The sequence below is a fragment of the Acomys minous genome (assembly GCF_964271855.1).
Source record: "Acomys minous genome assembly, chromosome: 1".
Lineage (NCBI taxonomy): Eukaryota > Metazoa > Chordata > Mammalia > Rodentia > Muridae > Acomys > Acomys minous.
The window spans coordinates 37653181-37672514 of NC_140483.1; the positions used below are offsets into that span (position 1 = coordinate 37653181).

At 45.0% G+C, this 19334-nt stretch overlaps 1 protein-coding gene across 5 annotated transcripts; it reads left to right on the plus strand.

Annotated features, from left to right (window-relative positions):
- The first annotated feature begins 813 nt into the window (after positions 1-813).
- LOC311594759 (major histocompatibility complex class I-related gene protein) lies at positions 814-18859 on the plus strand. 5 transcript variants are annotated; one of them, XM_084776761.1, is made up of 6 exons: positions 814-1058; positions 9384-9644; positions 10318-10593; positions 14338-14613; positions 16050-16154; positions 17278-18859. In XM_084776761.1, the coding sequence occupies exons 1-6, from the start codon at positions 1004-1006 to the stop codon at positions 17316-17318; spliced, it is 1014 nt and encodes a 337-aa protein (XP_084632887.1). In that variant the 5' UTR covers positions 814-1003; the 3' UTR covers positions 17319-18859. The 5 variants fall into 5 exon arrangements, with proteins under 5 accessions (XP_084632887.1, XP_084632888.1, XP_084632886.1 ...); XM_084776762.1 differs by lacking the exon at positions 16050-16154; XM_084776760.1 differs by lacking the exon at positions 17278-18859 and having other exon boundaries at positions 16050-16513.
- Positions 18860-19334: the final 475 nt, after the last annotated feature.

Below are 19334 nucleotides of genomic sequence, written 5' to 3' on the forward strand. Positions count from 1 at the left end.
TGGGGCCTATGGTTCTAGGTGGAAAAGTACAGGAAGGACATAAGTAAAAACGACAGGACAACCTAAAGGATACATGCTATCTGAGATAGATGGATAGGAAAGTCAGGCTGAGCAGGGAGTCCCAAATCCTAGATCCCAGGTGTGATTTTCTTTGTCTTTTGGTTAAAAATCTAAAGTGCAGCTGGGCATGGTGGTGCTCACCTGTAATCCCAGCACTGGAGAGGCAGAGGCCGTTGGGTCACTGTGAGTTTGAGGCCAGCGTGGTCTACAAGGTAAGTCCAGGACAGCCAAGGCTACACTGAGAAACTGTCTTTTTTTTTTCAAGATTTATTTATTTCTTATATATACAGTGTTTTGCCTGCATGTATACCTGAACACCAGAAGAAGGCACGAGATTTTATTATAGATGGTGTGAGCCACCACGTGGTTGCTGGGACTTGAACTCAGGACATTTGGAAGAGCAGGCAGTGCTCTTAACCTCTAAGCCGTCTCTCCAGCCCAAAACTCTGTCTTGAAACACACACACACACACACACACACACACACACACACACACACACACACACACAAAACAAAAACAAAAAACCAAAAAAAAAACAAAAACCAAACAAACAAACAAGAAAATAAAAAAAACCCCACAAAACAAAAATCCAAGAAAGAACCAAAGGCAATAACATGAATTATTCATCTTTGTTTCTTTATACTCTTCATGTAACTGTGCTACAGTTGGGGAATGGGTGAAAAGAAGCTCACCGATAGAATCAAGCAGTGTCTGAAAACAAGGGGTTAATCTTTATTGCTTTCATTTCCTAGGTCTCTATTCTACCTAGCAACTGATGATAGCAGATATTTTTCCCAGTTCTTATTGGAGAATGCCTTTCGTATTGCTCAATTACCAAATTTTTCCGTGATCCGGTAGAGGACAGGTTCTCAAAAGACTCAAGGGCCTGTCTCTGTCTAAGGTAAAAGAATCCAGAAGAAGAAGGACTTCAGAGGGGGACTGATGATGCTCCCGTTGTCTCTTCTCGTAGTACTCTTGGTGAAGCGCAGCCAGGCCCGTAAGTATCCCAGGTGCTCTCTACTCCTAAAGCTAAACCCTAAACTTGTGGTGCAAACTATGAAAAAGGCAGGGGCAAATCCACGGGCCCATTACACCCAGGACTTGAAGGGTGATGGACCTGCTGCCCAGGGGTGTGTGTGTGTGTGTGTCTGTGTCTGTGTCTGCCAGTTTTTCTGCAAAGACTTTCTCGGTAATGCCCTCACTTCTCCTCTTTCTGCTTTCACCTTTCTTTTCCTTCTGTTTCTCCTCTTTTCTTACAGTGAATCTTACAGGACTGTAGTGAGAGTTTCAGGGGCGGTGAGCAGTCACAGTCCAGTGGGTCCATTGCTCATAGTTTCCCTCCTCACCACAAGGACTGCCTGTAACGAGAGCTCCAAGAAAGAGAAAGCCGAGGCTCTGAGATTGTTTACTAGGTGTAGGAAATAGTTACTGATTAAAAACAAAGCTCTGGGGCTGGAGAGATGGATCGGCAGTTAAGAGCACTGACTGTTCTTCCAAAGGACATGGGTTTCATTCCCAGCACCCACATGGCAGCTCACAACTGTCTGTAACTCCAGTTCCAGGGGATCCAACATCCTTATATAGACATACACGCAGGCAAACACTACCAAAGTGCATAAAAATAGATAAAAATTAAAATAAGCAAGCAAACATACAAAAATCCTCAATGGTTCATTGTAGTTTAGAAAGCTTGTGTTTCTAGGGAGTTGGGAGCCCTGTGTTACCACAAACATAAGAGAGCCTGTGTGTGAGAGAGGGTGTCAAGTCTTCCGTGGCCTAAGCAACTGCTTTCTAGCTGGTGCTGGCATTTCTAAAGGTTCATGGGAGAAATCCAGAACTCAGACCAGATCACCTAAGCTGCTGACTGTTGCGCATGGCAGGAAGGAACTCTTTCAATTCATCTGTGTGCTAATTCTACAAGTATTGACTGATAGATAGATAGCTTGGTATGTGTCAGACACCTGGAGGACCATAACAGCTACTGTAGAGGCTTGGAGATGGGGAACGGTGAGTCTGAGACCTTGCCTCAAAAAAAAGAAAAGGAAAAAAAGAAAGAAAGAAAGAAAGAAAGAAAGAAAGAAAGAAAGAAAGAAATTAAGGAAAACAAAAACCAAAAACCAAAGATGAGGTTAGATTTTTCTCTGGCTTAAGGGGATTGGCAGAACCCACAAAGGCAGCAACCACAGGTGCACAGGTCTTCTGCCTTTAGTCCAGGCCTTTCTGTGACACTGCTGGACTTCTGAGTACCCAGTGCTTAGATAACGGGTGGGAAGTTATAGGATAGGGTGCCACATAGGATGGGGTGCCCCTCTGTGCTGGTTGTTTCCCTCTGACTCCTGACGTGTGCTCCTGCTCTGTGCTGCTCTGTGTTCTGGAGGCTGATCGCTACAGACTGCATCACCCAGTCCTTTTGCAGACTAGCGTCTGGGTTGGTTCATATGCTAGGAGGCACTAGGAAAAGAGAGTCTCCGGCTGTAGCTCTCTACAATGTAGTTTTTTTGTTTGTTTGTTTTTGTTTTCTTTTTTCTGACAATCCCTCTTCTTTATATTTTGTAGCTTCTTTTGGGCTTGACTAACTCCTATTTGTTGTTCATTTCCCTCCAATCTTAGGGGGGAAAGTGGTTGGTGTTTTTTAAAAAGATTTATTTATTTATTTATTATTTATACAGTATTCTGTTTACACATGTGCCTGCATGCCAGAAGAAGGCACCAGATCTCAGTATAGATAGTTGTGAGCCACCATGTGGTTGCTGGGAATTGAACTCAGGACCTCTGAAAGAGTACCCAGTGCTCTTAACCTCTTAGCCATCTCTCCAGCTCCTGAAAGTGGTTTAAAAAATATCTATCTATCTATCTATCTATCTATCTATCTATCTATCTATATGTGTGTATATATATATATATATATATATATATATATATATATATATATATATATATATATTGAAGCAGTTTCCTCCCATAACTCTCACTAAATGAACGTTGAGGACAATGACAGGGAAGATTATGGAAAATGACTTAAGGTCTACTTGATATTTGTGCCCAGTGTTACCCACCAATAGATACTTTTACACCATAGGTGAATGGAAGACATAGGGCAGAGAAACCAGAGCATTTGAGATGTAACTCCAGGAAATGTTAAGATAATCCCTATGTTATTTCCTGCCTCAGCTGCATAGGCCCCAGGTGACGGTTTCTGCTCCTTCCTCACAGCTCCTGTTCATGGCTCTCTCACTCTCTTCTCCCCAAATCTTCCCTTTTTTACCAGTGGGAAGAGACAGCTCCATTGTACTCTTGTTTCTATGACCCTACCTAGTTCCCAACAGGCACTTCAACGCTTCCTAAAAGACCTTATATTTCAAAGTAATGTTCCAGCCGGGAATGATGGCACACGCCTTTAATCCCAGCACTCTGGAGGCAAAGGCAGATGGATTTCTATGTGTTCTTGGCCAGCCTGATCTACAAAGAGCGTTCCAAGGCAGCCAGGGCTCTTATACAAAGAAACCTTGCCTCAGAAAACAAAACAAAGCAAAGCAGAGTAATGTTCCTAAGACATTAAGGTCACCTGACTATGAGTTATATCAAGTTTGGACAATGATAAGGAATTCAAATGTAAACCTAGGGTCTACTGTAGCTGCAGAACTGATGTAAAAATTAGTGTTTTGTGCTTATATCACTCTTCTTGCTCTTATTTCAGCTGGTGGGAAACTGGACTGGTGATGTGTGTTGCTGTAATCAAACTGGGAAGTCGTGCCTGACGTTTCCTTTGTATAGCAATATGTAGTTTGTGTGTTTCATCTTGATATAACTCAAGTTAGTCTCTTGGTATTATTCATAATTCAATAGATGCATTATCCCACTACATCAATCTACTTTATGAATGATGCTTCAGAGAAACAAGGGCTGAAAATAGATAGGCCAGTTGCACTAGTGTTAAAAGAGAAACTTGTAGATCTTGTGCTTAGAAATAACCTTGAGTTCAAAGAGTTAACGTGAGAAAATGTGGGCGTTTGCTTAAAATCCCTATTAGACTGCAGTCTGTCTCCCTGTGCTCTTGGCCAGCTTCATGCAGGACAAATTTCTCCAAGGCTATATTTCACTCCTCTTAGGCCCTCTTCTTCATGGCTGACACTGAATGTATCTACATCTGTTAAATAGGTTTTTCCAATTCTAGCTAGGCGGAGCAGCTGTCTAGTCTTGCATGACCACAATCCTTTTACTGAAGAAGATTGCTAAAAGTCGGAGGGAGGAAGTCTAGATTAAGGATCAAACACATTACTATTTAAATGCTTTCATTTTATGAAGCACAAATTGAGACCGATGACCAGGGTCATTATTTCTGACATCTAGGTTTATATTAGAGAAACTCTACTAAGAATGTATGTGTTAAATCACATTTTATTCCAATTTCATTGAATCATTTGAAAAGAATAAGATTCACTGGGTGCACCCCTTTAATCCCAGCACTCAGGAAGCAGAGGTGGGCAGATAGATCTCTATGAGTTCAAAACCAGCCTAGTTTACAGAGCAAGTTCCAAGACAGACAGGGTTACACAGAGAAACCCTATCTCAACAAAACAAAAACAAAAAAAAAGAATAAGATTCATAAGATAAGATTCTCCTGAGAATATGATCTATTTGGGCATTATTGTACTCAGGGTGTATGGTGGGGAGCAGGAGCCCCCTCATTCACTCACTGTCCAGAGTACCACAGTGCTCTCCTTCATGTTCCTCCAACATACAAGGCACGCACCCTCAAGGATTTGGCCTTAGTTATCTGGAAGGGTCTTCTCCCATGGCCCCCTCCTTCACTCTAGACACAACTCTACCCTATTTTATCTGGTCAAAGAAGCCTTTTCTGGGCTTTTATTGGCCTCCCCACACCATCTCCTTCCTCTGCTTTAGTTTTCTTTATACAACTTATTACCACTTGACCTTGTATTATATATTTGTCAATTGGCAATATCCCTCCTAGAAATTATGTCAGAGGACTGGGCCTTTGATTTAATGTGTTCATTGTTATGCCCTTAGCACCTAGAGCTGTGTTTCCTGGAAATTCAGCAAAGAATAATACTTATATGACATGGGATATTGGTAACCTTTGAAAGGGCAGCCGTGAACGAGTAGTTGTTATGTTTCTATAGCAAATGTTCCCCCACAGGTTTGTGTGTTTGGACGCTTGGTTTCAGATGGTGGCAGTGTTATGATATTGTAGAGCATTTGGACATAGGACTTAGCTTGCAGACTCAAGGCTGTAGGGGCAAAGGTTGACGTACTTCTATCCCAAGCTCAATACTTCCTGACCGTGTAATATGAGCATAGAGAGCTGCAAGATCCTCCAGCCCCAGCTAAGCTAATCCCAGCTTCCATGCCTACTCCACTCTAATGGACCATATAGCTCCTTAAAGTGTTATGCAAATAAATCCTTCTTGCCTTAAGTAGTTTCTGTCAATCAAGTGCTATGTCACACAGCAATGAGAAGTGTAACTCACACAGAAAATTGGTACCAGGGGTAGGGTCATTGCAATGGTAAACCTGACTGTGAGGTCTGTAGGACTTCAGAAGTGGAATATAAGAGTAATATGAAGAGGTTTGGAGCTGTGGGCTAGCAAAACCTTAGACTGCTGTAACCAGAGCTTCATGGGATATCCTGGCAGAAGTATGGGAGACCAGAAGCCAAGATGAGTGAGGGCAGGGAAGGTTCTCTCTCAGGAGTTTCAGAAAGAAATAAGGACCTTATCAGGAATTGGACTAGAGGCCATTTGTCCTACATTCCAGCAAAGAATCTATGGTCTTCCTGAAAGTCAAAATGAGGCTGAATTAAATTTGTTTGGTGAAGAAAATTTCTAGTCAGCACAGCCTTCAGACGATGGAAGTTGCTGTCCCTGCTTTTAGCCATAATACTGTGATACACACCAGAAAGTGGAGAAGAAATATATGAGAAGGTTGTAGTTTGGCCAGGAAAGGAATGTGAGTATAGCCGTGGCCAAAGCAACTGTGGAAACGCTGGGGTGATTACTAAAGATATTAGTACAATCAAGGAACATCTCTCCAGCCCCAAGATTTTGGACTTTTGATCAGTTTTGGACCTCTTAGGAGTTTAGGGACTTCCACAGTTGTAAAATGCATCTTGCATCATGAGGTGGTCATGGGTGTCCGGGCCCAGGGTGGGATGCTGTGGCTTGAATGTGAAATGTACCCCCAGGTGTGTATATTTAAACACCAGGTGCTCAGTTGGCATCTCATGAGAAGCTGTGCAGTTTTTGGACATGTAGCCTAACTAACAGATGTAGGTCCTTAAGGTTAGAACTCAAGAGTTATAATGGTCCAGCACACTTCTAGCCTGAGCCCTCTGCTTTCTGACCTATGGAGAGGTAAGGAAACTATACCACAAGCTCTAGAAAACCCAGACCAGACCAAGCCCAGCCACCTTTTATCCCCACCATTCCAGACTGTACCCTTTTATACCATGTGCCAAAGTAAGTCCTCCCTTCCTTGTACTTCTATCACATATTTTTCTATAGGGACAAGAGAAGCAATTAATATAGTGGCTAAGAAGTCGGAGTGTCAAGTGTGTTGTTTTTAGACTCACCGTAAGATCCTGTCACTTGACAGTTGTTGAGAGAGGGGACTAATGTTTCTGCTGCTTGCTGAGCCATCCACAGTACTGCAAGCTTTGAGAGGTGCCCAAAGGTTCTTTTAACTAAAAAAAAAAAAACAAAACAAAAATTTAAAAACCCAACCATTTATATCTCCCCTCATTCCCACAATGCCTGGAATCCTAAAGAGTGGTTATCAGAGATGACCATTGTTTTTACCTTACTAAGGCACTGAGTTACTTGAATAGGGCAACAATAAAACCGGCATTGTTGACATGGCTATCCAATCGGAGCCTACTACCTCCTGAGCAAGATCTGGAGCATGGGCCTTAGGGACTGGAAAATCAGAGGCTGGACCATGCTTGACACAAGGGGGCAGGAGAGGGCACTTTAATCCAGGCTCTGAAAGCCTTAGCATCCTGTATTGGAGAAGTGCCTCTCCCTCTCAAGCAGTGGAGTAGTCATAGGTAGAGAAGCTCCCTATGTGAGAGTTCAGATTTTGATTCCTGGTTCCTTCGTCATGGCTTCTAAGCTTGTACTTATTTAATTTAGTTAATTTTGAGCACTTTCCATCTGTGTAATGGGTATTATAGGACACCCCCCCCCCCGCCTCCCTGATGGGCTATTGTGAGGGCTGGGGATGTGGCCCAATAGACAGACAGTACTTGTCTAGCTTGTATAAAGTCCTAGATTCAATCCCCGTTGCCACTTGAACCAGATTTGGCAATGCGTGAGGCAAGGAATCAGAAGTTCAAGATTATTCTTGACTACATAGAGTTTGAGGCCAGCCTGGGGTACATGAGACCATGTTTTGTTTTGTTTTTTAATTATTGTAAGGAATGAATGAAACCAGTGTTTCTCAAAGGTTTAGTATGGTACTGAATGTATGGTACTTGCTTGATAACTAAATGCAATTCTAATAGTTATGATGGAGGTACCTGCTGCCCTTTGGACTCATTAAAGGTACAACTGATGTGCCTTGATTTCCCTGGAGGGTTTCTCAGCAGATCCCCTTTGTGAGTGCTGGGCTCCTGCCCTGCCTGCACTCCATTGCTGCCTCTCTTGGGACACTGTATTTGCTATGTTATATAAATTAAGAACCCCAGTCATACTGTAAATTCCTGGAGAGAACAATTGGTACCTGATTGATTTTCCTCTTTCTGATGTTGCCTTATGCAACCTGTCCATGGTAGATATTCAGTAAATACAAATCTCCATGGATGAAGGATTGGAAATGTATGCTCCATTGTTTCATATTCCAGTAAATTTCCTCAGATGTTTGTCAAAAACGGCCCAACTGCTACTGTACCAAGTTAAAGGGACAAAACTCAGGAGAGGGAAGCAGCCGGCATGTTGGCTGGTGTGAGACGCGCTTGTTGGGTTGGATGGGCCTAGCAGAAGTGATCAGCAGCAAATGCCCCTCGAGAAGGGGTTTGACTGGCCCGGCTAGGCCAAGGGCCGAAGTCTAGATCATAGATTTCAGTTCAACAAGTGAGTAATGCTGCTGACTCATGGGAAGGGGAGAGCCCAGCCTAATTTCATAATCAATTGGTCTTTCCAAATGATTAGACTGTAATAGTTATATTAAGTCTCTCAACATCTGGGCAGCACATTCTGCTAAGATATAAATTGTCACAAGGTCTCACATGCTATGAAGGAGAGTGTGCTGTGGACTTTTCTTCATCTTCTCTGTTCTGAATTAGTGACTTTCACATCTGTCAGGAGACATCCCGATACAGCGAAGTGTCATTTGAAAAGCCCAGCTAAGTGCAGGCATGACTTGTACCTGTAGAGGCACCAGATGGCTCTCAGGGCGAATGCAGAGAAGGCCTGTGGTTTCCTTGGCTGGCCAGAATGCACGCTTTGGCCAACTCCCACCCACCCCCCACCCCCCCCCCCGCATGCTACTCTTGACCCTGAGATCTCCCCCAAGGTGTTGCCATCTCTGCAAAGACTTCCCCAAGAGCCCACCGTTGACATGAAAGCTCCTAGCAGCTACTTTGAACCCATCTTGTTTATTCCCACCCTGCCCCGAACTTCTCAGACAACCTGAGAGTTCATGGGGGCAGCAAGAAATAGTTTCATTTCATTTCACTTTTAACCCTTAGTGGCGAGCATGATCCTCATATCGATACTTAGGCAGAAGGAAAAAAAATAGAAAAAAATAAGAAAGTACCTAAGGAGGAAGTGGTTTGGTTCAGCAAGGAAAATCACTGTGCTTCTCAAAGTATTTGCCCCAGGAAGCCTGAGCCTTAATAGCTGTTCTGACTCTGTCTAACCTAGGAGGAGGGGCATATACTCCAATGTGTGCAGAGGGAAGGGGGTTGAATGAGGGTCCTCACTTATCAACCTAGAGGTTTTATTGATAAAACAAGGGAGGTGGGTTGTTAGGGGTTTCTCTCCCTCAGAGGTTCTGAGAGCTTCTTCGGGTATAGCTGCCCCTCTACCCTCCCCTCCCAGCCCTGTGTATAGGCTTTTGGCCCTGCCCCCATGCCCAGAGCACCACATTGTATGTTGCTTACAAGTTTCATTCCTGGTCACAGGACTGAAGTCTTGTTCAGGTCGTAATTTCTAGGATGCTATAATCATATTGGAGAAAAGAGTGGGATGGAAGCCATTGAGTCCAGGGCGAGGACAGTGGCGTGGGAATGCCGTGGGTTGCACTTAATACCCTCTGTCATCCTTGTGACTCTCAACACCTGCCTTCCTTGCCTCCTCCTCAGGGACTCACTCGCTGAGATATTTTCGTTTGGCTGTTTCGGAACCTGGCCCAGGGGTTCCCGAATTTATCTCTGTTGGGTATGTGGACTCGCACCCCGTCACCACATATGACAGTGTCACTCGACAGAAGGAGCCGAGGGCCCCATGGATGGCGGAGAACCTGGCACCTGATCACTGGGAGAGGTACACGCAGCTGCTGAGGGGCTGGCAGCAGACATTCAAGGTGGAGCTGAGGCATTTGCAGAGGCACTACAACCACTCAGGTGTGACTGCAGCAGAGATGAGCACGCTCCCTCGCTGCCTACTCCCCAGAAGAGAGGCCCTGGGCTGCCTATGGCCAGTGTCACCAGTTGCTCATATTCTCTGTGGCCTTTGGCAAAACTTAGATCATGTAGCTAGAGTCCAATGTCTACCATCTTCTCTGTGACTCTTCCATACTGTCCTTCTATGAAAACCGTCTATCCCTTGTCCCCATATTCCTGTCCCATTGGCATCCAGCAATCTTCTCTTTTCTCATTTTAAATTTGCCTGACTTGGGACTCATTTTCTGATGGCTGGGCTTCATGATTTGCTTATTTCTGCATAGAGACTTACTATATTAATTGCCCCAGAGATATTTCTGGCTCCTGCATATCTCTTGCTCCTACACTGCACTCAGAATAGCTATGAAATTTATCAATGAATCATCCCAAAGATAGGATAATTTCCCCAAGGCAAGTATCAATGTGATCCTTTGGCAAGCAGTAGGTACCCCACCAATGTCTGTTAGCGAGTGGGTCTGCAAAACAGGAGCCTTCCGGAACTCGAATATACAGGCCTATGTGGTGGTGTCTTCCAAGGCAAAAAGTGGCTCTAGCCGTGCTCTAGTTGCATCACTGGAGAAAGGCCCTCTGTCCCTGACTTCACCCATCGTTCCATGGCTTGCGTGTGTTTCAGGGCTTCACACCTACCAGAGAATGATTGGCTGTGAGTTGCTGGACGACGGCAGCACCACGGGGTTTCTCCAATATGCATATGACGGACGAGATTTCATCAGCTTCAATAAAGACAGCCTCTCCTGGGTGGCTATAGATAACGTGGCTCACATCATCAAGAGGGCATGGGAGGCCAATCTGCATGAGTTGCAATACCAAAAGAACTGGCTGGAAGAAGAATGCATTGCCTGGCTGAAGAGGTTCTTGGAGTATGGGAAAGATACCCTAGAAAGAACAGGTAAAGAGAAGGGGACAGCACCTTGTTCTTACATCCCCTAGAAAAACCATGTGGGTGTCTGACTTCCTCTTCTGCAGGTGACATTCACCCTGGGATGAAATGCATCTCTTGGTTGGACTGTTCTGACCTGTAACCTCCCAAGAGAACTCTCATTAGTTATATTTTTAGCAGCGTCTTGACAAGCCTGAGCAGCTCCACTTGCCTTGACAGAATGTAGTGCCTCCAAGGGCACCTCTATCAGGAGAAGTGTTCCATCTCCTGTCAGTGAGAGGCTGGGAAAAGCTTTCAGAAGTGGAGCAATTGTTGCAGATTATTTAAGAAGCAAGGGTTCACACGATCTCAGTGTGCATGAAAGGCTGGCCTTATGAAGAAGAGCCTGGGGAAGACAAGGTTTTTCCTTACTTGGGGATTAACACTATAATTCTTCTGGGTACAGAGTTTATCTTCTGCCATAAATGCATGACCCCACTGATCAACTTGAGCAGAATGCAGAAGTTTCCTGTTTGACCGATGATGATTCAAAATGTTTCAGGAAATCCCGGAACACTATAGACTTTTTCCCATGAGAGTAAGGTCTAGTCTGGGGGACTTTCCAGAGCTATGGCAGGCCTGGCGTGGAGAGGAGGGGTGTGGACTATGTTTATAAACATGTACTGCCCTCCTGGGTGGTGGTGGCCTCTTAATTCCCAGCACTTGGGAGGCAGAGGCAGGCAGATTTCTGTGAGTTCAAGGCCAGCCTGGTCTACAGAGTGTGTTCCAGGACAGCCAGGGCCAGACAGAGAAACCATGACTCAAAAACCAAAACAAAATAAACATGTGTTATCCCCCTAAAACTATGGGCTTTGGAGGCAGACAATTAGAACCTAACATTGGCTTCCCTCTCTGCTAGCAGAACAACTGTCGTAGGCTCAATGGTTGCAGTTAACAACCCTGTTTCAAACAGGTTCAAGCGCATCCTATTTGAAAGCACATCCTATTTGATGGTGATGGGGTAGCTGAAGCTAAGAGCACCAGCCTCACATCCTGGTGTCTTCTTCATTTCACAAGACAGGCTACGGTCTCTGAGTACTTGCTGCCTAAATAAGCAGACCAAAGGGGAGCTGTGAGTGGGCCGAGTTGGATCACATGTGGCCTCTTTAGCTAATCATTGTGACCATCAGAAAAAGCTTCAGAGATTAACAGTGGGACACAAAGTTCTGGCAAGGACTCATGGCACACACAGCCAAAATGCTCTCGTTGGGGAGATTTAACCCCCGGGCTCCTTTACGAGGGGTCCAGTGGGAATACCAGTGGGAATACCAGTGGGAATACCAGTGGGAATACCAGCGAGGGAGGGAGAAGTGTCTGGAACAGTGCAGTGTGGAGACACCATCGCAGTGGCATGATCAGAAGAGCCAGGAGAGGGGGCATGGCGAGCAGAGCCCTGCTTGAGGTGGAATGCTGAAAGGGGATCTTCGAGGTGAGAGGCGTGACTGTGGAGGAATGTGGCGCGAGCAGGCCTGTGGGTGTGTTAAGATCGGCACTTCATCAGCTCACTGCTCTCTGCTGAGGCTGTCCAGCTGGACACCGGGAGCGGAGAAGTTCTAGAGCTACAGCGTGAAGACCTAGACAGATCGCAGAAGGTCAGAGAGTGGAGACAGAGGGAGGGGGTGGGGGTGGGGGCTAACAATGAGACATTAACTGGTACGCACCAAGTGATGGTTGAAGAGGAATTAAAGGTGAGTACTTCATAAGGAGCCCCTGTTACAGAGGGCTGGAGCAATGTTTGGCAGGCGAAGGAGCCTCTCCTATCAGGAAAAAGCAATGTTTCTGGAAGGTAGGCCAGCAAAGCTGCAGTCTCGAGTAAAATAATACAGCCCTACCTACTTCAAAGAAGGGCATGAAGATAATAAAGATGAAGATGCTTGCTAAGCCTCAGGGTTCTGCTTCCACATTGAATGTTCTGGTCGCCTGACTAGAGAACATATGGCAGCTTTGGATCTGGTCAAATTCTACGGCAGTTCTTGGCCACCCTTAGTCACTAAGATGCTTTAGGCCAAGTCTCAGCAGATAGGAAAAAGGAAAGTAGGAGTTTACATTTCTGATTTGCGTATGCTTGCCACATGGCTGTGTTGGTGATTTTTCTCATCTCTAAGACAGAATGCCTGGAACTTAACTTTACTTAAACGGAGATAAAGACTGTTCACAATGTCAGAGGTTTGGGTCCATCCTGGTGGGCGGGGTGAGGTGAGACGTTTTACGTCACAGTGGGCAGGAAGCAGGAGCCTGGGCCAAGATGCAGCCCCCAGGGATTCCCCACGGGGGACTTACTTCCTTTAGCTAGACTCCACCTCCTAGAGTTCTCAAAACCTCCCAAGATAACAGCCACAGCTAGACAGCACGGGTTTAGCACATAAGCCTGTGAGGGACATTTTATAATCAAAGCACATCAATAGCATCTGCCCCAAGTCACCTGGCCTGTTGCTCTTCCTGAATACAGTACTGGGCAAAGGTAGGCGAACCCAAGCAGAGCTGCTAAGGATTGAGATGTGGAGGCTGCTAGCTCACTCTGTTGATTCTGCCTGGTGTGAAATCTCTTGGGATTAACCAGGAGGAACCTGGGCCATGTGGGAAGTTGGACTTGTGTGTGTAGTCATTTCTCATCCCCTGTCTTGAGTGTCAGTGGTGTCAGCCTTTTGGTCAAAACCCTTGTCTTGGAAGGTAGATTCATTTCTTACAGACATGGTAAAAAGAAAAAAGAAAGAAAGAAAGAAAAAAAACTCTTGGCAATGTTTTATTTTGAATGTTGGAAAGTCTTTTCCTATAACTAAATTCCATGCCTCAGGTAAAAGACAAGGAAGGTAATGTCTGTGATGGAGGCTCTTTCCTGTATCTACAATGTGACACAGTAAGGTAGAGATGAGGAAGTAAGTGTCACGGATGAGTAGGAAGGTCCTTCATATAGGGTACTTGGTTTTAATTTGCCTTTATGACTAGTTTCAGCTGGAAAGGTTAAAATAACACTGTTGGAATATGAACGTATTCAGTCACTAGGAAGCAGTGAATAATCCCAGGCTGGGCATAGTGGTACATAGTTGTAATCCTGACATTCAAGAGGCTGAGGTAGGGGAAGTTCCAGGCCACCCTGGGGGCATGAGATGCTATCTCCCCCCTCTCTCCCTCCCTCATCTGTGTTAGAGCCCTTCTGTACTGTTAATTTCTGTAGCTTCTTTGAGAGCACAAGGACTACGTCATGTGTTTGTATCTGATTACAACCATCAGAATACCAATGTGGTAGCATGGGGCAATCCAGAGTCCCCATTGACCCGAGATGGCTGTGTGTTTTTTTGTTGTCACTAAAAGCAGAATTGAGATCTATTTTGTTCTAATCCCCAATCTCTTGGTGAATTACTTATCAAGAACAATCACTTACACATGTCATGACTTTCGTTTCCTTGACACGTAAGGGTATTTCAAAGGTGAATAGTAAATAACTTCAACACACTCTCCACATACTTGATGCTACAGGTCTTTTCTTTCCTGAGGGCGAGATGTGGCTCAGCTCCATCTGTCTCCTTGCCTATCCCATAGCAGGAAGTCTACAGATCTAGGTTTGTTGCTGATGGAATCTGGTTTCTGGTCCATTCTCAGTTTTTGGTATGCCTTGCCGCAAAGAAAATCACCCGGGGAATCTGGCTCTGCGTTTGAACACAGTATGTTCTGTACCCAAGGCTCTCCTGCTCACCTGTGGCTTCTTCTCTCTAGAGCCTCCAGTGGTAAGAACAAGCCGAAAGGAAACTTTCCCAGGAGTTATGACTCTCTTCTGCAGAGCTCATGGCTTCTACCCACCGGAAATTTCCATGACGTGGATGAAAAACGGGGAAGATATTTTCCAAGAAGTGGATCAAGGAGGCCTGCTTCCCAGTGGGGATGGGACCTATCAAATGTGGGTGTCTGTTGATCTGGACCCTCAGAGCAAAGACGTCTATTCTTGTCACGTGGAGCACTGTGGCCACCAAATGGTTCTTGAGGCCCCTCAGGGTAAGTGGGGGGGGGGGGCAACCGACGTTGAAGCCTGCAAGAGAGGGAGGCTGGGTCACTGGAGGCTTCACCAGGTGGGTGGTACGATGGCAAGCCCTTTGTTTGCTTGTTTGATGCTTTGTCTTTGCAGATAGAGTTTCTCTGTGTGGCCCTGGCTGTCCTGGAATTCGCTTTGCAGACCAAGCTGGCCTCGAACTCAGAGATCCGCCTGCCTTAGCCTCCTGAGTGCTGGGATTAAAGGCATAGGCCACTACGCCTGGCTTCAAATTTTATTTTTAATTTTAAAAGTGTTTTTTTAGTTTTATGTTTATGTTGTTTTGACCACATGTATGGCTGTGTGAACCACATGTGTATAATGTCAGCAACGGCCAGAAGGGGAGCACTGAATCCCCTGGATAGATGGTTGTGAGCCACCATGTGTGCTGGCAATCCAGCCTAGAGCCTCTGTGCTCTTAACTGCTGAGCCATCTCTCCAGCCCCAAGATTTATTTTATTATTTTTATTTGTGTGTATGTATGTACATATGTATGGGTATATGTGTGGGAATGCAGGTGCCAAGTGAGTTTAGAAGAAGGCAACAGATCCCTTGGAGCTGGAGTTACAGATGGCTGTGAACTATCCCAAATAGGTGCTGGAAACTAAACTCAGGTCCTCCCTCTGTGAGAGCAGTAAGTGCTCTTAATGGCTGAGCTCCAGAAATGGTTCTCTTGTTTATTTGTTTTGTTTTTTGCTTTTTTCCAGACAGGGATTCTCTGTGTAGCCCTGGCTGTCCTGGACTCACTTTGTAGACAAGGCTGGCCTGGAACTCACAATGATCCGCCTGCTTCTGCCTCTCAAGTGCTGGGATTAAAGGCGTGCGCCACCATGCCTGGCTAACAATAGTTCTCCCCCGCCCCCAACCCCCCGAGACAGAGTTTCTCTGTGTAGCCTTGGCTGTACCAGACTCCCTTTGTAGACCAGGCTGGCCTCGAACTCACAGCGATCCACCTGCCTCTGCGCCTCCCGAGTGCTGGGATTAAAGGCGTGCACCACCACCGCCCGGCCAATAGTTCTTTTTAATCACTGTTTCCCACAGTGTTTGGTTTCCACACTCTTCTATACTCTTAGGAATTACTGAGGACCTCAAATAGCTGTCACTTGTGTATGTCATATCAGTTGCTATTTACTCTATTATGTATTACATTAAAAAAAAAAAAAAGCCAGGCACATGCCTTTAATCCCAGCACTCAGAAGGCAGAGTCAGATAGAGCTGGGTGGTGGTGGCACACACCTCTAATCCCAGCACTGGGGTGCATGGCAGAGGCAGGTTGATCTCTGAGTTTGAGGCCAGCCTGATCTACAAAGTGAGTTTCGGGGCAGCTGGGGCTATACAGAGAAACCCTGTCTCAGGGAAAAAAACAAACAGCGAATGGAAGGTCTTTGTCATTCACTTACAGAATCAGCAAATGCTCTTCTAGTGGTGAACACCATCTCTGGGACCATAATCCTCACCATTGTCCTGGCTGGGGTTGCTGTCCTGACCTGGAGAAGGTTGTCACAAGGTGAGAGGCGTGAAGGCCTCTGGGGGACCTGCTGCTGGTGTCTCCTTGCTGCAGCTCCTGAGACTTCTGTTCACTGGATCTGCCACTTGAGTTCCATTTAGAAATGGGTTGACCCTCGGTGTTGAAATCACAGGGGGGCCTGGGACAACTTTCGCCCACCATAGAGAAAACACCTGTTTGTTTTCTCATTTTCCCATTCTTCTACCCCAATTATGTGGAAGTCCTTTTCTTGCGAAATTCATTTCTCAGAACATGAACTGTTCAAAAGTAGATACCTTTGGAAAGTAGGACTGGAGGTAAGGAAAGCGGGAAGGAGAAACAACAGATACCCTTTTAAATTAAATTAAATGTGTGCTAACTGTCTATTGTATACATCTATTTATTAAACATGTATGTTTATGTCTATTGTGCTTTAAGCGCCACACTATACTGGCTCATGGGAAACAGCCATGAAAAAGACAGGCAGGACCCCACGTCATAAAGCTGATGGCATAGTCCTGAAAGGTCATTTTCTATCTCTGGTTTACTAGTTACTATCAATGAAACCTAGGCCAGGGCTCATAAGCCAAGTGGGTAGGAGCTTGCCTTTCCTTGTTGACTTGAACACAGTCCAGGGGATACTGTATGTGTGTGGTATTAGGTACTAGTCAGAGCAGTCCATTTGCTAGAAAATTAACCTAGCTAGTAGGTGACTAATGTTTCCATTATAAATATGAATCCTAAGACATTTAACACATGCATCTCTTTTCTTTCTTTCTTTTTGTTTTATTCTGTTGTTTTTGTTTTTTGAGGCAGGGTTCTCTGTAGCTGCCCTGGACTCACTTTGTAGACCAGGCTGGCCTCGAACTCTTAGAGATTGGCCTGCTTCTGCTCCCCCAGTGCTGGGATTACAGGAATGTACCACCACGCCCAGCTCTACTACATGCATCAGAAGAAGAAAGTACCTGCCTTTTAATTTTCTAGGGTTTGTAAATTTTGAGCTAAAATTTGTCAAGTTCTAAGAGAATCTTGAGAAAGCAGGCTAAAACTGTCACTGGCGGCTTCTAAATTTTGCTGAATATTGAATAATTTTTGAGCTGTGAGGAAACACACAAAACTAACTAAAAGCTTCTTTTCCTTTCAGAACAAAAAGAAGTCTACCAACCTACACAAGTCAATGAGTGAAGCTCTCCCTCGTAGGAGCCCTAATCTCTGCTCTCTCAGGCCACGCGTCTCAGCCACATTCCTGACAGGATTTGGGGATTGTAGAACTGAACACTTGTGACCGGAAGATAGGAACCACACATTTTTCTTTGTTCTTTGGCTCCAGAAGAGCTGTTACCTTTCAGACTCTTGATGGACTCCTGTCACAGTCGGCTTTACAAACAGTTTGTCTCATAACCCAATACTTCCCAACATTGTATTTCTCAATGGTGACTTCCAAGCAGATTACAGAGTCTCAGGGCTGCAAGAAACGATGTCATCCAAGCAGGAGGTGTCTATAATGTCACAGACTTGAGCACCCAGTTTTCACTTGACATCATGTGAGGGTTCCGCCATTCTACCACCGAACAGCCTTTCTTCTTCTTCTTCATCTTCCCTCATGAGAATGTTTACCATGTAAAAACCTTGACCACCATAGCTATAATATGACTGAGAATCTATAAGTTGTTTTGGACCAACCCATGAAAACAGCCTTTGAATGGACAAGTTTCTACAATAGCCTTTGAGTGTACTGGTCACTATACACATATCATGACCCAAGAGGCAACACCTGTTCATGGTGGCTCTGCCAGATAGCTTGGAAGCGTGTCTGGAGAGACCTATGGCTTTCTTCGCTCTTATTGTTTCTATGAGAAATCAGAACAAAAGTTTATCAAGCTGAGTATAATAGGACTCCAATAAACCCAGTGCTCAGGTAGACTGTAAGTTTGGGCTAGCTTAAGCTATATAATAAGCCCCTATCTAAAACAAGCCAAAGCAACAATAACAACAAAGCCCTTAAGAGAACCAAAACTATAATTACCAGATATATTATCACCTCCAGTGGGACTGCAGAGACCTAGACTCACCTGCACTATTTGAATGTGAAAATAATCGTATTTGGCTGGAGATGACCCAGTGGGTGAAGATGCCTGCTGCCAAGCGTGTGGACCTGAGGACAGTTGTCAGGACCTTCACCGTGAAAGAGAGAACTAACTCCTGAAGCCGTCCTCGGTCCTCTGCACGAGTGTCGTGAAATAAAATACACTAAATAAATAATGTTAGAGACTGAACTGGTACAGAAAAGACCGAAGTTGGAATTGAACCTTTGGGGGCCTACAGTGTAGTTCAGTGGTAGAGAGTTTGCTTAGCATGTATGAAGCCCTGAGGTCAGTGTTTGGTACTGCAAGTGCACGCACGTACACACACACACACACACACACACACACACACACACACGTGCGCGCGCGCGTCACTATTACCAATACAACAAACAAACAAACAAACAAAAACTAAAACTTCGGTAAACTGAGTGACAGTGGCCCACACCTTTAATCTCAGCACTCAGGGAGGCAGAGGCAGGCAGATCTCTGTGAGTTTGAGGCCAGCCTCGTCTACAAAGCGGGTCCAGGACAGCCAGGCCTAAAACAGAAAGATCCAGTCTCAGAAAAAAAAAAAAGCAAACAACTTTGAATCTTTTTCCTGTAAGTGGTTCTAAATTATACTGCTTCTTAATACTTTTAGATCTGTCATTTAATTAACTCGCATTTACTGATTATAGATGTTCAGATAACCATGGTCTATGAACAATGAGGTACCATAATCTAAGTGTTAGAGAGAGCTGCACTATCACTTCAGTTATGCTTAGGCTTTGTGTTTTCTTTGCGAATATTTTAGCTCAAGAGCACTACATGAAGAACCCGGCTGACCGGTTTGGCCTTAAACTCCGCTACATCTATTATCTGCTTTCTTTTTAGCATGTACAGACCAAGGTTTTGCTCATAAAATGGCAAATGGAGCAGGTACGGGGAAGAGCGGTTTGGAGAGCAGTGTGGGGGCTGGGCGTGATGCTCAGTTGCTAGACTACTTGCTTAGCATTCGGAAGCCCCAGGTTCAGTTTCTAGGGCAACATAAAACTGGTCTACAGAATCAGTTCCGGGACAGACAAGGCTACACAGAGAAACCCCATCTCAGAAAAGAAAAGGAAAACAAACCCAA